Source organism: Aquila chrysaetos, chromosome Z (assembly GCF_900496995.4).
Source record: "Aquila chrysaetos chrysaetos chromosome Z, bAquChr1.4, whole genome shotgun sequence".
Lineage (NCBI taxonomy): Eukaryota > Metazoa > Chordata > Aves > Accipitriformes > Accipitridae > Aquila > Aquila chrysaetos.
Genome location: NC_044030.1, coordinates 14,233,273 through 14,253,041, shown reverse-complemented (window position 1 = coordinate 14,253,041; position 19,769 = coordinate 14,233,273). Strand labels below are relative to the sequence as shown.

The window sequence follows — 19,769 nt, the reverse complement described above, 5'->3', positions numbered from 1 at the left end:
TATGAAGAAAGAAATTTGGCTAATTATAACATTACCTGAAGTTTCATTCATCTACTTGCAAACCGTAATAGATTGGCTGGCAAACAAAAAGCCTGATGAATATTTCCAAATCTGTATCTTTAGTTGATTTTTTTACATTGTGCAGATCAAAAATGCTACCTTTCATAAATATAAGACAGCCAGTTCCTGAGTTAGGGTGGATGTTAAATGCTGAGGCCAGCACAATTCCATGTCCCCTCTTTCTCAGTAGCGAAGTAGTTCAGTAATATTTTCAAGATGAGTTAATTATCCTGCTACTTATCACAGAATTCATAAGCCCAAACTACCCAGTCTCTGTTATCATTGCTACTATGCAGCCAGGGTCATCGTGCGCACTAAAATTCATTCCAATCTCTAGAATATTTCTTACGCATTTTCCCATTCAGTTAACTCCCTTTATCCAGATTTCAGAGTACAAAACATAGATCTGAATTTTGCATTGGACTTCATTAAGTTTGTTACATTGCAATTTTTTAAATAGATTTCTAGAGTCTGGTTGCTCCCATAGGTCTGTGGAACCTTACATTACAGTGCAAAATGGATATAAATGGAATGGATGTAATTCACTGCTGTTTTGTGCTTGCTTTTAAGTAGCAGTAACTGATTTCTTCTAGAACGTGGCAATAAAGAACTAATTGTGGTGATAATTTGTTTGCATTAATTCATGCAGTAAAATTCACTTTTTAGTGAATTCAGGCTGCCTTTATTGTTTGTCATGTGGTAGTTGACAGCCCATGAGCTGGATTCAGCTTACAAGATGTTTCTGTTTGACTTGCCACCTTTTACATGTGAAAGGAAGCAAACAGTTATTCCATTGCTCAGACTAGCAAAAGCCAAAGGATTTATATCCCACCATAAAGAGGTTGGAGAGGGGTAGTGGCACTGCTGGTAGCTGGGAAGAAGAAAGGTCCCCACACCCTTGCTGCCTTACATTGGTTGCACCATGAACCCAGTGCTCTTAGTGAGACAATTAATGCTCTTCATCTTACCTGCTTCCTTCCCCAGCTCCTCAGACTTCATCTTTGCAACAGTGGTACACCTCGAAGTGGCAGGATAGGAAGGTCAGTGGGAAGGATATATAGCTGCTTGCAAGGGAATCCTCCAATGCTGCCACCAGAGGAAACACAGCAGAGATTTCTGGGAAAGGCACTGTTCCTTGGCTATTGGAAGAGCAAGGATGGGCCTGAGTTTAGCATCTGCACAAAGAGGAAAAAAGGTCCAGCAAAGCCTGACCTTGTTTCCACACAGCTGAAGGCAACCCTTGGCTGCCCTTGCATGCTAAGCATCTGTATATAGGATGAACCAAAAGTCTCCTGTTGTCAATGAGATCTAGGTGACACAGTTAGTGATGTCTGGAGGAAGACTTACCTCACTGTAAAGCTTTGTCATGCTTGACCATCTTGTGGTCATGCTTGACCAACTTCATAAACTTCTATGATGAAATGACTGGCATGGTAGACAAGGGGACAGCAGTGGATATGGTCTGCCTGGATTTCATTAAGGCCTTTGACATTGTCTCCCATAAGATCCTTACAGAGAAGCTGTTGATGTGTAGGCTGCATGAGCAGACAGTGAGGTGGATTTAAAACTGCTTGAACAGCTGGGCTCAGATGATGGTGATCAGCTGCATGAAGTCTAATTGGAGGCCAGTAACTAGTGATGTACACAGTGGTCAGTACTGGGTCTAATCCTGTTTAACATCTTCATTAATGATCTCAGTGATGGGACAGAATGTACCCTCAGCAAGTTTGCTGATGACATGAAACTGGGAGAAGTAACTGATACACCAGAGGATCATACTGCCATCCAGAGGGACCTCAATAGGCTAGAGAAATGGTCTGACAGGAACCTCTTGAAGTTTAACAAGGGAAGTGCAACATCCTGCCCCATGGGGAGGAACAACCACAGGCACCAGTATATGCTGGAGCCCACCCAACACCCAGCTGGAAAGCAGCTGGGCAGAGAAGGACCTGGGGGACCTGGGGGACACCGAGTTGAACATGAGCCAGCAGTGTGCCCTTGTGGCAAAGAAGGTGAATGGTATTCTGGTCTGGCTTAGGAGGGGTGTTGCCAGCAGGTCAGAGGGAGGTGATCCTTCCCCTCTACTCAGCACTGGTGAGGCCACACCTGGACTACTGTGTCCAGTTCTGAGCTCCTCTGTACAAGAGACACATGGACATACAAAGTCCAACAAAGGGCCACAAAGATGATGAAAGGACTGAAGCATTTCTCCAATGAGGAAAGGTTGAACAAGTTGGGACTGTTTAGCCTGGAGAAGAGGAGGCTCAGGGGGATCCTATCAATGTATATGATGGATATAATAGAGCCAAGGTGTTTGCAGTGCTGCCCATTGACAAGACAAGAGGAAATGGGCACAAAGTGAAACACAGGAGGTTCCTTGTGGACATAAGGTAGCACTTTTTACTGTGAGGGTGACCAAGCACTGGCACAGGTTGCCCAGGGAGGTGCTGGAGTCTCCATCCTTGGAGATATTCAAAAGCCATCTGGACATGGTCCTGGGAAACTTGCTTTAGGTAGCCTGCTTGAGCAGAAGAGTTGGACCAGATTTCTTCCAGAGGTCCTTTGCAACGTCAACCATTCATTGATTCTGTAAAAGCAGATATGTTAGTTGACAGTTTAGTTTGTAAGCTCTGCTCTGTTGTGACATATCTCAATTGTCTATAATAGGAGCTTAGACACCTACATGTAGATGCCTAAATATAGGTATATTCTTGAACTGTATGAATCACACATTGTCTTGTTTTAGCATGAAGAGTAGCACAAGTATCTAATGTATTTGTTAAGGGATGTTACTTGAGCCGGTTAGCTTTCCTCTAGCTGTTATGTAATTTTCTCCATTTTGTTGGCATTGTTCCAGTTGTTTCTGATAAATGGAGTAGAAATTTATGTTCACATTTATAATCTCCATGTAATCTCAGGAAATCATTCCTGAGAAGGACCTCCTAACTGTTTGATACTTCTCTACCTCTAAAACATACAGTTCCTTCTCTAAGATCTGTGGTCATGGTCATCAGTTCTAACCAGTTTCTGTGCCCCACTGCTCAGGCTTGTATAAGACAAGGTTATGCCATTTTTTTATACTGGGCATTACTTCAAATATTGCCCTTATTTTATTTTTGTGGGTTTTTTTAATTCTCTACCTTCCTGCTAAAATTTATTTCAAAATCTTAGCTTTCATTAAAAAAAGTTTCCAGTCTAAATGATGCAGAAATAAGTTAAAAAATAAATGCCTTAAAAATAATGCTGAGGAATGAATAACAAGTGTAAAAGTAATTCTTAAAAGTGCAGTATTTTTAAAACATTTTCATTACATGACTTTTGCTGGAGTCTGATTGATGCCTCTGAGTGCTTGGAATTGACTGTGTTAGCTCTGTAGCTTTACAGGCGTTTATTCACAAAAAGTTGTGAATAAAATAATGTCTGAGCACAAATATTAAATGGTAAAGAGCAAGAGAAGGTGTTCCTTCTGAGGCAGTGGTACTTTCCAAGGCCCTCCCTAGGATGCAGTTAGGTTACATAGAAGATCTGTAGGCAGAAGTTGCCCACAAGAAGAGGCAAATGAATGTTTGTGGTCCTCACAATTTGTAACTCTTATACAGTCATTCACCATCAGAAATACATGAGATATTTTGTGCTTTATTACACATGCTCCAGAGATTCTGGAGAAGTAGATTATAACTTTTCCTGACATTTCTTTTTTTCAGTCTCGCTTATTTTTTTCGTAAATAACTGCAGTCCTAATAACTTTGAAATTAATTGTATGGTGGTTTTACATCCTACTTGCCTGGGTATTTACTATGCATTGGTGTATAAGATTTCTGATGAAGAAAGCTCATCACATTTTATTCTGCTATGATGACTTGCAGATTTGGTAGCTTCTTCATCAGCTCATACTGCACACATCTCCTTTTTCTTTAATGGAGAGAGTGTAAATTACCTGATTCAAAATGCAGGATAAAATATGACACTACTGGAAATATTTTCATTAAGAAATAAAAGTTGTAGTGCCTTTAGGACTGTGCATTTGCCTCCTTTCAAACAAGATAGCACCTGCAGTAACTGACTCAGTTCCCCAAAACTCTGGCCCAAAAAGTGAGTCTACCTCTCTTCAGGTCTGAGTGCACTATTCTGCCATAGGCCAAAGCCAAAAACCTATCATGAACCACTCAACTGAGGAACAGAGGTCCACAATATGGGAGAGTAACAGCTGTAAGAAAACATAATGTCATTACAGCAATTGGTGTGTAAGGAGAGTAATTCTTGATTTGTTTGTTTTCCAGCTGTATTAGCTGCATTAAAGCAAGTACCTGTTTCTTGAGATGACCTTGCTTCACTAATATCTGTGGTTTGTAACAAGCTACAGTATTACAACTGTAAGTATACCTTTCCATTTTGATTTTAGCCTATTAAGAAAGTAATTCAGTGCCCACTTAAGATCTGGCAGGCTTGGCAGGCTTCAGGATGGTTCAAACTGAAAGGCTTGTTACGTTAGAAATATTTCAGGTAAGCCTGGCCAAGTCTGAGCGAATGTCAGATGTACAAGCAGTTTTGTCGAAAACACAAATTTAACAAGCTGGAGAAGAAGAAAAAACCTTCTGAGCTGCATAACCTTAATTGTTATTCATAGCTGTAACAGATTAGAAAATAATACTTGAATTAACAGGCATTATTTTAACTGAGACTGTCTCTTTAATAATTAATTCCAACAGATAGAAAAAGGCATTCCAAAGCTGGAACCCTTCTTTCTTGTAGTCAAGTCTGCTTTCATTACTTTTCCCTTGATGTTGGATTATAGAGCAAAGTCAAAAAATAAAAGAGAACCTCAAGCTAGGTTTTTAAATCCAGAGATAGGCAACAAATTTAAGTGCCCTGATTTCTGAAAAGCTGAGCCTCTGGCAACTTTCATTTACTTTAAAGGGAGCTGCCAGGGGCTCAGCACCTGAAAATAAGGTCAGTTATTGAGGCACCTCACTAAAGATTGATGATCCAGAGAGAGGAGATCCATAACCAAAGCACAGAATGATTGTACCCCTTTGGGAGGAGAGAAGATTCTGAACAGAAAAAGAGAGGCATATCCTTACTGTTACTAAGCAGTAAGTGCAGTATCCACAGGAGAAAGCAAAGTATCTCTATTTTATAAAATGTGTACATTGACTTTTGTTTCAGTTTTTTAAAAGAAAACAAAACAAAATAGAGAACAAAACACTGGAACAACAGGTAGGGAATTTTAGGGAATAGCATGATTTGAAAAGTCAAAATTCAGACCCCAATATCATGGCTTTCCCTTTGGCTGGACGGTCTGCCTCTGAAGGGTGATACAACCCCATTCTTTTTCTCTTTTTTTTGGCCACATTCAGGTAGAAATGCTGCAGTTAGGTTTGGTCCTGGCAACAGCATGGATGTGGGATCAGGAGGTTCCATTAAAGCTAATTTTCCCTCTCTCTTAGCTGTCTCCTCAGGCTGAGTATAGCAGTACCATGATCTGTTTTGTCTGGGAAATTAAAAATGCTGAAAGCAGGGAAATAAAAAAGAGTTTCTAGCAGTCCTGTCAAGATACATTGCTCTGACCCTTCATTTCCTTTTGAGCTCCAGCATGTATTTTTTATCAGATTTTGCCTCTTAATTTTGAGTCTTCTGCATCTCCCCTACACAAAGCTATCCCATGGTACAAACTGTGCTAGCACTCACATTAAAAACACTAATTTTCAAGGATTCTTTACTGAGCTGTGGAAGTTTGCGCTAGGCAGATATATGCCTCGGGGCTGAGATGCAGAAGGAGACTTGTGCAGTCTCCAAGGCCATTTTATGACATTGCTTCTTTCCCCCTAAAGTGGCAGTTCCAAACTGAAAATTTCAGAAGTTTCATTTTTGTGTTCTGCTCTGCTGAAACTCTGTGGAGTTGTGGGGTTACTCCAGGGACTCAAAGGGGGTTTATGTCAACAAGCACCCACCAGCTCAGAAAACTCCCTGCAAGGCATGCTGCATTGTAATGACATGGCTAATAGGCCTACCTCTTCAGCCTCACACAGGTGTGCAGTAGCCCAGATGTCCACAGTGGCCTGCTTTAAAGGCCCTGGCTTGCGTAAGTGGGCCTCCCAACAAATATATTTTTCCCTCAGACATTGATTTATGAAGTTGCTGGACTTTTCTCTACATAAGCTTTGCTTGCAACCAGAATTAAGATCTGGGTACGTGTGAAAAGCTAACAGTTTGGGAAGTGGAAAATCCTCCAGACAAATGTACAAAGCCAAACGCTGCTAGAAAAATGAATCTGATGAAAGTAAGTGATTGAGAAGTTTTTGATTTAATATCTCTTTTGTTGGTTTAGATAGTTTTTAGTCTGAGGCTGTGTTTTAATGCTCTTGGACTGAGTACTCTTGAATGTGCTGCAGTAATGAGCAAGAGCTTCTAGAAAATCCAAGGGGGGTTTTACAGGAGCTGGAGAGCAGAGGGCTGAAGGAGACATTCCCTTATATAAATTACACTTGCTCCAGGGTTAATCATGGTGGTAGCTTTGTGAAAAGTTTAAACTGGGGAAAGCAGTGTAGGATTAGTACTGTGACATTACTGCCTGTCCCAATGAACAGTTTATAAAGCCAACTCAAAAATAGGATGAAAAAAACCTTTTTTGTCCTTCTGATAATTGTGGATTATCAAATTCATAGCAATTTGAGAATTGATCACATAAGGAGTTTGATAATTATAAATTATTAAAATTCTCTGTGTTGGTCCTTATGGATATAATACCATTGTGTATAGTGAGACCATACGTGATGTGATTAACTCAAACTTGTATTATTATTCATAAAATCATAGAATCATAGAAAGGTTTGGGTTGGAAGGGACCTTAAAGATCATGTAGTTCCAAACCCCCTGCCGTGGGCAGGGACACCTTCAACTAGACGAGGTTGCTCAAAGCCCCATCCAACCTGGTCTTGAACACTTCCAGGGATGGGGCATCCACCACTTCTCTGGGCAACCTGTTCCAGTGTCTCACCACCCTCACAGTAAAGAACTTCTTCCTTACATCTGATCTACATCTACCCTCTTTCAGTTTAAAGACATTACTCTCTGTCCTATCGCTATATGCCCTTGTAAAAAGTCCCTCTGCCTTTCTTGTAAGCCCCCTTTCAGGTACTGGAAGGCTCCTATAAGGTGTCCCCGGAGCCATCTCTTCTCCAGGCTAAACAACCCAAACTCTCTCAGCCTGACCTCACATGGGAGGTAGTCCAGCCCTCTGATCATCTTCGTAGCCCTCCTCTGGACTTGCTCCAACAGGTCCATGTTTTTCTTATGCTGGGGACCACAGAGCTGAATGCAGTACTCCAGGTGGGGTCTCACGAGAGCAGCGTAGAGGGGCAGAATCACCTCCCTTGACCTGTTGATTACGCTTCTTTTGATGCAGCCCAGGATACTGTTGTCTTTCTGGTCTGCAAGCACACATTGTTGGGTCATGTTGAGCTTCTCATCAACCAACACCCACAAGTCCTTCTCCTCAGGGCTGCTTTCAATCTACTCATCACCCAGCCTGTATTGTGTTATTCATTCATCTTAACTGACACTAGGATGACTGGGTGTCGTGGTTTAACCCCAGCCAGCAACTAAGCACCACGCAGCCGCTCACTCACTCCCCCTCCACCCAGTGGGATGGGGGAGAAAATCGGGAAAAAAGAAGCAAAACCCACGGGTTGAGATAAGAACAGTTTAATAGAACAGAAAAGAAGAAACTAATAATGATAATGATAACACTAATAAAATGACAACAGCAATATTAAAAGGATTGGAATGTACAAATGATGTGCAGTGCAATTGCTCACCACCCACCGATTGACACCCCGTCCCCAAGTGGCGATTCCCCGCCCCCACTTCCCAGTTCCTAAACTAGATTGGACTTCACATAGTATGGAATACCCCGTTGGCCAGTTTGGGTCAGCTGCCCTGGCTGTGTCCTGTGCCAGCTTCTTGTGCCCCTCCAGCTTTCTTGTTGGCTGGGCATGAAAAGCTGAAAAATCCTTGACTTTAAACACTACTTAGCAACAACTGAAAACCTCAGTGTTACCAGCATTCGTCGCATACTGAACTCAAAACATAGCACTGTACCAGCTACCAGGAAGACAGTTAACTCTATCCCAGCTGAAACCAGGACACTGGGTTTATAAAAGAAAGAAAGAAAGAATCCAGTAGTGTTTCCTTTAGAAGTGACACGGTGGGACAAGATCCCTGTCTCAAGTCAAGTAAGCCAGCACAGAAATTAGAGGAGTGGTTGTGACTGTTCTCTTTTTTTCCAGAGCTGGGTAAAATACCTGGGTTATGACTCCAGGGAGGGAAGAACAAGAAAGAGTAGGAGAATCTGTGAGTTTAATTTATGTGTTGTCCAAACAGAATGATGGAAAGTGCTGAGGGTGTACACAAACAATAGAGAGTTGAGAACTAAAGAAACTACTCAAATATGCTTGTTTGGCTGACCTGCTTTAGGACAGTCAGTGGCCTCTGAGTGTTCCCCAGGTGCTAAATAAGGCAACATTATTGCTGTTAGTGCTGGTCAACACACCATCCTTGTTACCTGTAGGGAGGGCAGGCTTCTTCCTCGCTGAATAAATACATGCATCATATGCAACGAAGTCTGTTCTTATATTCTGCCAGATCACGTCTGCCATGAACAGCACTGATGCAGAATAGGAGCATTGATAGAAAGCATAGAAAATTGTGTTGTAAAGCATAGCTGCAGGTATATAGTCCAACCACTTTCTCAAAGCAGGGCTATCTTCAAAGTTAGGCCAGACTACTGATGGCCTTTCTTCAGCAGTTTTGAAAATTTCAAAGGATGGCTGATCCACAGCCTTTCTGCACAACCTATTGCAGTTCTGAACCACTCTTATTGTGAACCACTCTTACTTTTCATCATACCCATTTAGAATTCCTTTGCTTCTTCCCCAAAGCAAGAAGTACCTCAGAAACAGATTAGTCCAAGTCCCAATCAATATGTCTTCTCCTTGCATATAAAAGGAATATACTTTTCTGACATATAATTTGCAGTAAGGCCACATTTTTTTTAAGCTTTCAAATTGAAGTCTGAACACAATTTTTCTATGTAATATAAATTCTAACAATCATTCCATAAGCTGGCCATGTTATCTTTAATGTTAAAACCTCAATGTTAACCTATTGCATCTGGTCTGTTTTGTTTTGTTTTGTTTTGTTTTGTTTTGTTTTTAAACCACTGGTCCTTGAAAATAAGGTATAGAAATATGTAAAACTACAACCATAGTAAAACAGTCTTTTGTTCTTTTTATTGAAATTACAGTGCTTTGATAGCAATTTTGCATAGCTGATGTTGTTTGGAAGGCATGCAAGGAATACTGGTATTGGTATTCTGTTACACTTATAGATAATCAACTACTAAAGCATAGTTATAAACAGTTTGTTATTTTCAAGATTGCTTCAACAAATATTAGTTTCTAAGTCTGCAGCCAAAAAAATATAGTTATATGGATGTTTATGTCAACTATAACACTTCAATTCTTACTGACCTGTCTGTACTTTTTGGGAAAAATTATCTTTCAACAGAAGATGAATAAAGATATCCATGAAAGATTTCACAGTGTGAAAAACTTCTTGTTGGGATAATTAGAAATATGTTTTTAGCAATCTCGCTGAAGACACATTTGTGTTAATTGTGACAATATGAACTAAAGCACACAGAAAATAGATGCCTATTATGTACAAATTCAGCAAAATAAATGTGTTATATGCTGCCACCTTATGGTAGCACAAGAGACATGAGTCTTGATGTAGTAGTACACTGTACAGGAAAAATTAACAGAAAAATAGGCAATATCTTTCCTGTCAATAAGCTTGTATGAAGTCAAATAGATTTTATTAGTAATAAGAGTTTAACTGGGAAAATTTAGTTATAATTTTTTAAAATTTCACTGAAAATTATTGTAATTTCTTTTGAAAGCATTGCACTAAGTCTCTTCATACTAAGAATGATGGTATTTAATTGATAATGTCTGACAAGACATAGTTGCTGGACATCTAGGTATTCCTGGCAGGTTTGCATAATTAGCTAGTGAAGTAGTATCTTTGGTATTGTATTTCGAACATGTTGGCATTCTGTCCATTTTTCTTGGCAGAAGCATAATCATCTTTATTATAGCCAACTAATACCAGAATATATCTATTTTTATAAATATTTCCAAAAGTCACTTCATAAGCAGTGAAAGAATACGTTTCTTTCACAAAATGAATATTTAAAGTGCATATATGTTGCTGTAGGATAGCTTGACTGTCGGACCTACATATATTCAGGAAACACTTAGAAGAAAAATCCGTGCAAGACAGTTAAACCTGAAGGGACTGGGAGAGAAAATCAAGCTAATGTAATCACACAGATATGTTTGCCTCATCCTTATACTCTTCCCTATGCACCTGTCTTTGGCCCCAGTAAGGTGGATCTTTGCTCTGATCATGTTCAACCATTCCCGTGTTCACTGGCAGAAAAGCAGTTAACGATTATCTCCATTCTTAATATGAATGAATATTGCAAATCTGATCCCAGACTAATGTGTTGAAAGAACAATGGGTGTGTACTTTTTTGCTATATATGATCAAATCTTGGTATTTACTGGAAAGTAATCTCAAGTATTTAGCAACAGTTTCAAGTTTATTTACAGCACAAGGACAAACAGAATCTCTTTTGATACAAAAATGTTCCTCTGCTAAGTAATTTTCTGTTTGTTTATTTTTGTACTTTCAGCTACATAAAATACAAAGCAAAAGTGCTCAGTTGATGCAAATGTCAGACTGAAAACATAAAAGTTTATGTTTAAATGAATCTGAATCTGTGTTCTAGACCCCAGCTGGAAATGGATTTCAAATTGACAAGCATAACAGCTAAACATATGTGCACTGTTTTGAAATGGCAAACTTCAGATGGTCTCAACAACCTCTAAACTCTTAAAGATAATAGGCTAGATAAAAACAGAGATTCCAAATTGTGCAGAGCTTTATACTGTAAGTTGTCATATAGCAATTTTAAAATCAGTTCAGTGTTGAACAGTAAGCCAGTGTAATTCTCTCAAAAATCAAGTTTCATACTGACACCTCCTTGTGCATGCTAAATATCAGCATCTGTATTTTGTATGCTTAGGAAGAAATTGCATTTAGGGGAAATATTCAGAAAGTCATGCAGCAATCCAATTCTATATGCTAAGATACTGAGACAACATATGGTATCATATGCAGTAATGGCATTTTGTGAGCTGCAGCTCAGTAAACTAAATCTGGTCTTGAAGTTCCAATGTCATATTCTTGACTCTGTTACTTATATAGTGTGTCACGTTAAAGTACTAGTTCCTGTTTGAAAAGTCCAACTCATTATCACTAGCTTCTCTGTATATTTTTGTCCTTCAGGAGAAAAAAAAAATAAAATGTAGAGGAATGAAAACTTACCAGTATTTGCTAAACACAGTCCAAACTCCATGCAGTGGGTGAGTCCCAGCATCCTTATTTCTGCTTAGTAGTGTCTTATTTTCTAAAGAGTCATCCCAATGTTTGATGAACTTCCTTGTGTCTTAGATGCTAGAGGAAGGGAAGGTTTGGGGAACTGGGTGTATACAATTCCTTTCAAAAGAATTGTGTCACTTCATCTAAAGCAGTATTTCCTATTTAAAGAGTCCAACTATTATTTTATTGGATTCTTTGTATATCTTTGCCCTCCAACCATAAGAGAGAACTTATTACCCATAACAAAAAGCTTGTATTTTCTTAAAATTAAATACCAAGCTAAAAAAACTATTTATAGATTCCATTAGAGCTGCTGCCTCCTGAGCTTTATTAGAAGCTTTGTATTTTCAGCAATATAGATGTTCAGCTTATAACTTAGATCCCAATTTTAAAGTAGATGAGGTAGACTTAGAAAAACATTGGCTAATGCTAGCCTGCTGACCAAAACAACGACAAACTAAGAAAAATATGTAAAATTGCATTACAAAATGTGTTACTTGACTGAGACAATTTCTGTAATTTACCACCACTTTTCTGCAATTCATTGTAGCTGTATTTTGACATATTTCTTTGGCTCCATTCAGGATGCTCAGCTTCAACTAACTGAAGGTAGAATATACTGTTCCACTGACAAACATCTCAGCCTCAGATAAATGAGACTTTGTAATAAGGACACATGCTGGTGAAATCCTTAAAAAAAACAAACAAACAAACAAAAAAACCACCAAATTCACTGCACTACTAAATAAGCATTTGGTCCTTTTTGGCTTCCATTTCCCTCTTGCTGTTTAGACTAAACCTGTTATTATAGCTTCCCCACCAAATTGTGAAACCACCTTCAATTACTTTTTGGAGACAAAGCACTACTTGAAACTTTCTGTTATTCAGAAAAATGGATACTACTTTTTGATCAAATTTCTTTGTGCTTGAATCTTAATTTATTTTTTCCAGTCTTCTTAAGCACTACCAAATGACACCAGAAAAGCTGAAGCATCTGTCCTTATAAAGTACTTTAACAACATTCAGTGTGATGCTGAGCTCTTATATGCTTCTTTTTTTTCAAGCTGTTAATAATAAGTTGAGAACTTATGTATCACACTTCAGAATGACTACAGCAATTCTCCTGTTGTGTTTCAGAAGACATATGCATGTTTTTAGATGACATATAGTTCAGCAAAGACAGAGTATTCAGTGTTCTTTCTAGTCTTAGGCTAAACAGTTCAAGTAACAATCAAAAGTAGCAAACATGCATAGATATTTAAAGTCAGTGTTATTTCCTTTTTTAATCAGTTAATATCAGTGAATTGTTTGGGCTCCTCTCTTCAGTTTTGCCCACTCTTCACTGAAAATCTCATCATTGATAGTTTTGTTTAAATCCCCTTTGAGTAGGTGAAGGTGAAGGGTTTCATTTATTTCTTTAAACTACTCATATTATACTAGACTAGATAATCAGTTTGGCATAAAGCAACTTTTATATATCCTAATCATATTGAAGTTTTTGTGGCAGTTGTGGAGGAGGAAGGGGGAAGGAGGACATTTTTGCATAAGCACCTGTTTATTTTAGCCATTTCCTTAAATGCTAGCTTTTAAATGAAGCTAAAGTTGAACTGAAGGAATTAAAATGATCATATTGTCTTTGTTTTAAATTACAAAGGTATATAAACTGTATCACTTGAGGATGATAAAGTATTTGATAGAAGCACTTAAAAGCAGAGGATAAAAATATTATTTAAGTTAAAGTTTTATTGGTTATAGTATGGTACTCTTAATGATACTAGAAGAAAATGCTAATCACAGAATCGAAATGACAGTGTGCAGTCTAATGTAAGACAGAAGATCATTTGACATAGACAAAGGGAACAAGCTTTTCCTTTTTCAAAGAGCTAATATAGCTGAATAATTTCTCAGTAATGGACTTGATTAGACCCAAAAATATGGTGAAAGAATATATTTAGACAGCACATATAAGCAAAGGCAGACAGAGCATGTTTTAATATGATGCCTATGACAATCAGACACTCCAAACTAAATACCTGATGACAGCTTCAGCTGTATGGACAAACCTCAGCTACTCGTTTGTGAGTTACCAGTATGATCCCAAGTAGCTCAATGATTTGATGTGCTCGAATTCCAGTAGCAGTTCCAACAGTATTGTAATACCACCGTCCTCCTTGACCACAGAAATGCATCTATCCTGCTAAACCAGAAGATACAGAAATGGTGGTTGCTGAGTTGTTTGGTTGTTGGGTTTTTTCTCCATGAATGATCAGCAGAAGTTACCTTTAATAATGGCAGTCAGTAGCTCAGTGAGCAAGGCACTCCTGTTTAGGAAAAGATATTCAATTCCCAGCTGTACAGATGAGGAACACAAGCTTGAAACTTGAATTCCTGTTTTCTGGAGGAGTGTAGCACATATACAGGATATCACCTGAGAAAGAACAAAGGGGGTTAGAAAAAAGGAAGAGAGACAGACCTCAAAAAAATTCAGAAGAAAATGTACGATAAACAGGAGGTACAACTAAGCCAGAATCTTGTCGTATCTGGTGTAAAAAAGTACACATCGCAGCTGAGTAATTGAGCAGTACCACAATCTGGGTCAACAGAAAATAAAAATAATGCATTTAAGTATAGTTATATCTATTTCTTGTTGGTTCTTAGGGTGCATAAGTTGAATTTTGTAGCCAGTATGATCAAAGGTAGTAGAAGAATCTGAAGAGTGTTGGTATTAGCTCATTTTTGAAAGACACCAACAAAGGGCAAAGCTAGTGTTAAATTAGAAGATTTCTGGTAACTCAGCTTTTGTGTGATACTTCACCACATTTTTGTATTATTTTATTCCTAAAATATGTATTGGTTACAGTGATTGCTGAGGATGTCAATCAGCAATTTCTTGAGGAATAGGATTACGGTACTTCTTTAAGTTAGCCTGTCCACAAAAAGCAAAGTCTTAATGTCTGTTATGAAAAGAAATAACATGTCATTGTTGATGTTTTCTGTAGGTGTGGGTCATGCTCTCCAATTGCTGATCTGAAGGTCTAGCAATGCACAGACCTCAGTGAACTAACCCACTTGAAATAGAGTGTTGGTGGTTCCCCCTGGAATAAGTCTTTCACCTCATGAACCAATTTCTTCTGCTTAAATCAAAGTCCTTTAATCAGTCTTGACATATAGAGTAAGTTTATTTTGAAAAAGGAAAAACAAACAAACAAACAAACAAAAGTTGCTTTGTTCTATTCCCATTAAATTCAATGCAAAAACTCACATCCTTTTTGTTTATGAACAGAGGTAAACTAATGACAAATGCTTTAAACTTCTTACCTGGGTTTCCTATTTCCTATTAAAATCCATGCAGTTCATTAAAACCTATGGGTTCCATCAAATTTCAGGCTCTGCTAAGCATGTGTTATGATGGACTGCAAAATGTGTTTAGATAGATAGAGTTTAAATAATAGGAAAAAACCCTAAGATATTAAGGATCCTGAGACATACAGAAAGATGGTGAGGTTAACTACATGCCCTTCTATGATTTTTTTTCATAGTGTCTTTGATGGTTGATGTTACCTCAAGACATTTTTTCCACCAGAGGTAATGACTTATGGCAAAGACTTATGCTATGTTAATGGAGTTGCAGAGGCTGATGATGATTCTGTCATTGAATGAATATCTGTCATCCCTGTCTCTGTCACGCCACTTGGTAAAACAAGACTGTGTAACATCATTATTCTGATCCAAGGACAAGAATATTTTTAAGTCATTTTGTTCTTGTTCTTTACACCTGGGTATAACAACAAAAATGAATGCCAGTAACATACTTAAGGAATGTCTCTGACAAATAAGACTTGAAATACCACATGGAATTCGTATACATTTTAGCTTCTCTGTTAACCTGGATGAACAGGTGTAAAAATAACCTAGTTAAGCAAGTTTCACTCTCAGCTATTTACCGGATATTAAATCATTTCGTGCCAATATTCATAATACATTATACCTCTGTTCTGCTGCTCTGAAAAATGTTTCCCAGGAGATCAAAGGGATTACATAAAGGCACATTAGGAATTCATGTGATGGCTAGTAAAATGATTATTTTGTCATTCCCCTATCCCTACATTTCAGGCTGCAATCAATCAACATGCATGCATTAATCAACATGAAAACTTAAGAGTTGTAAACTTAAAGAAAATGGGAAAAGGAATACTAGATATTCAATTGACACTTAGTAAAAAATGGGCTCTGTCCTTCCAGCTTTGTTTGCAAAGGCAAACGTTAAAAGCCTTCTCTAGGATTTGCACATATTTTATACTCACAGACCAGACTGTGGTAGGGAGCTATATCCATAATGGAAGGAGTGAAATGTTGGGACAACAACAGAGATCCTGTCTCACCACTTAGTGCAAAGACAGTACAAAAGAGTGGGATGGAGCCAAGTGAATACCCCACACCTGTAGATAGGAACTCAAATGCCACGCAGATGTTAACTTTATAACTGAAACTTTCCCCAATTTCTTTGAAATTTTCTGATAAACCTAAGGCTAGAAAGCATTATTTAATTAAAAATGCTAAGACGGATTTTATTGGCAAAATTGTTAGAGACTTAAGAATAATAATAATAAAAAAAAATTTTACTGTGAACATCACTATTACTTTAATATTTTAAATACTGCCTGATATCATTTGCTCCTACATCTTTTACTTCCTGTCCTCACCTTGCAATGGTCATGAATCACAACAGCCTCCCCTTTCGTTTCATGAAAATCTTATTAATGACAATTAATGAGAAAGGATTTTGTGAATACTGGAAACTGAATATTCTATTTCAATTTCTACCTTGCTTGCAAGGTCCTCTTTTTCTTTTCCTTCCAACCATTTCCCTTAGCACTAATAAAAGTTACTGAGAGTTTTATGATTAAAGCAGATTAGTTATAGTAGCTGTAAATTCTTTGCAAATGCATAAGAAAGAACGTATTAAATTTAAAGTTGATGGTTATTATTTTTTGTTGTGCCTATGCTACTTTCATCCCATGATACTTTGCAGAGTGACTATACTACTAGATATTACCTGGCATTACAGAAGGGCTTTCCAGGGAAATTAGTTATGACCTTTGGTTATACCACCAGCGTACAGGTATTGGGTACTGCTGATTCATTCTCTCTGATTCTTTCTCTCTTCCTTTCTCTCTCTTTCTTTCTATAACAGTCATGTCCTGTCATAGGAAGAATATTGTTGTCCATGGCATTTCTTTCAGATCCATAATTTAGGAATGGACAAGCAGCAATATGTAAAGATTGGGAAGGAGGGAGATTTTGTGTATCTCTAGCAGATTTTTAATGGAAATTGAGTCAAGTTCATTTGTCTGCCTGGTAGTTTATAAGATTCTGTTGTTCAATTTCAGCATTAGATTACAGTAGCCATTGGATGCAATTCCCAAATCTTGCTCCAGCCCACACACTCAGTCTTGAGGTCTGTGCTTTCTTTCAGCCTAAGCATACAATTTCTCTAGCAATTTATATGAAACAGAAAAATGTGTTTTATAGCATCCATTTCTCTATGTTGAGGCCCTGACAATCAAGGATTCTTGAGTTAGATGTAAACTAAAGTTCTGTTTTGCTGTAAAATAGCTGCAATTCTGAGTTATTGGATTTAGAAGACACCTCTGTTCTTTGTAAACCTGTGAGCCACAGCACTCTATTAGTGGCAAGTACTATGAGGTATTCGACTGGTGGCAAATAAAAGATTTCAGTTTATTGAAATTACAAGGTTTTTAAAAAATTAGCATTGAAAAGTTTTTTTTTTACTTCTCAAAATTTTGTGAATCCTAATCTTGAAATTAAAATATTTGTGGCAACAGCTCCACCAATGATTTATCCTTATCATTCATTGACACCAGAGTTTTTGATGTGACTGGATTCAGTAAAAGCAGATTCAAAAAGTACTTCAGATTTTTCTGACTAGTGTGCCAAATTGGAAGAGCCTAACTCACCTCCCTTTTGTATGTAATTGTAAATCAGGGAAAATTCTAAAAGTTGATGCACTTACCTTTGGGTAGGAAGTAGTATGAGAAAGTACATCTGAAAAGTAGGTATTTTCACCAAGATTTGTATCTCTGCTCAGGGAGATAGATGACAAAAACTTCAGCTATAAAGTTTGATCAACAGAATTGTACTAGTCCTAGAACTGTATACATCCAAAGTTCTTAAAATCCACTGGTTGTGGTGTTCATTTTTCCCCTGTGCACATGCTTGGAGGTGTTTATCTGTTACAGATGGCCTCTATTCACTTCTGTGTGTGGTGTACTTGGTAAAACCACTGTATTCTGTAAGCATGATTTGCCTTGCTGTGAAGTAGCAGCTTTTCTTTGTTGATTTAACACTGCTCATAAAAAAGGTTAAGCACAAGTAAAACACAATTTTATTTAATTATTTGCAATACTAATTTCCTACACAAGCTTAGAAAATCACTTAGAAAATACTATATATATTAGCAAATATATTAGTAGTATGGTCTTGCTTTTGCGCAGTGATGAAACCTATTGTAAACAAGAGGTCAAACCTTACCCTTATGTTTTATTACTGGAACGTATATGTTCAGTGATTGTTTTCCTTGGGGAATGATAAAAATAATGGTACTGCCAAGCAGGTTACATGAGTGAAGCCATTAAGTTAAATATACTAATGTAGAGGTTTATTGGATCAGACTTCTTTCCTGTTACCCAGATTTCTAAGTGTGTAAGGAAACTGTGTAGGGAGAAGGCTGTGGAAGTCCAAGCTGTATCTTATTTCTCTTGAATTATAGAAAAAGCTTTACTATTTCATTTAGGCTAATATTATTAGCTAGAAGTTTTACATAGAAGGACTAACGAGTTTGTATCTTGACGCTTGTAGTAGATTTTGATTATGTTAAAATTGCTCCACTATGTGTTTTTAAAAGAACAGGATGAAATGCTGTATTTTCCAGCACACCTTTTTCTTAATATTTTTTCATATATTGGCTCTCCCTGTTCTGTTTCTAGTACAATGTAATAGTTTGCTTCATTATTGATACTAAGAAATATACCTGATTGAGGTAATAAGGATTTGAAACATGGTGGTATGACTGTCATACAAAATTGTATCCAAACACTTCAAAAATAATTGTTAAAATATCATGAAAAATACATTGAAAACCATATATTTTTTACTCTTGTTTTTCAGGCAGGAGTAGCTGCATATACTGTACAAGGTTAGTCTCCTTTATTAGGGTATTTAGTGTGATGTTTAAGTTATTGACATACATTTTATGTGATTTTATAATGTGTTTATGAGCCTTTGAATTGATTGGGTCATTTTGATGACTAACCAAATTAGTAGACCAATGTGACTTTTAATGAATCCAGACTAATGGAGCAGGTGTTACCTTTCATATTAGTGAACAATAACCACATGCCATTTGAATATAAATTCATATAAATTACATCACAATATGCAAATCTGTTTTGTCATTACTGATGCAGGTCTGTGAAACCGAACAGTACAGCAAATACTAACATTTTGCCTTTAAGTGTTCAAAAACATAAAATAAATGAGGCATGGCTATTGATTGTCTTTGGCCTACATTATCTGCACAGGAACTATTAAGAAGGCTTTTCTATCTTCCTTTCATGCCTCATTTTCTCATACTATCTAATGAAGAGCTTCACTTAAACTATAATGTGCTACTGTCATGAAAGTACATTTTTATGGCACTAAAAAGCTATAGTTGTGCATTGTGGGCTTTTTACTGCTGTTTTTATTGCTGTGTTGCATTGTATAGAATAATAAAATTTTGTAGTGCAAGAGTTACTTGTTTAATTAATTTTTACTTTTAAATTATATTTTGTCCACTTTAAAAGCAACCTAGAATCCTGACTTCAAAAAGCAGATTGTCCGCAATACCTCTGGATTTCAGCTTGTCACGCTTAAGACTGACTATCAGTAAATTAGAACTGTGGAACTGTCCACATTTTTTGCTTTTGTAGGTGTTACTAAAGTTTCAATACATGGCTTTTTGGACTACAAACGAAAATGTTCTTCCTGCGCTAGTGATACTTGATTTTGGTGCTACTTACTTGAAATTCAGGTATTCTGGTAGATGAAAACTAATTTAGTGGTGAAAGTCTTGTGGTAAGGAAAATAAAAGAAAATAAAAGACTTTAATCAAAAAATCTGAAAATTAGTTTAGGGTGTTT

At 37.4% G+C, this 19,769-nt stretch overlaps 1 protein-coding gene across 5 annotated transcripts in view; it reads left to right on the top strand.

The window, feature by feature from the left end:
* LINGO2 (leucine rich repeat and Ig domain containing 2) overlaps positions 1 to 19,769 on the top strand; it is a 565,281-nt gene that overhangs the window by 277,192 nt on the left and 268,320 nt on the right. For 2 of the 5 annotated variants that reach the window (XM_030004180.1, XM_030004178.1), the window contains exon 1: positions 4,332 to 4,433. Coding sequence is in view for 1 of the 5 variants with exons in the window: in XM_030004177.1 (XP_029860037.1) it covers positions 11,503 to 11,552 (50 nt within the window). In the remaining 4 variants the exon portion in view is untranslated. Of the gene's footprint in view, positions 1 to 4,331; positions 4,434 to 11,475; positions 11,553 to 19,769 lie in introns of those variants that run through there. The other 3 variants (XM_030004177.1, XM_030004179.1, XM_030004181.1) reach the window with 3 other exon arrangements.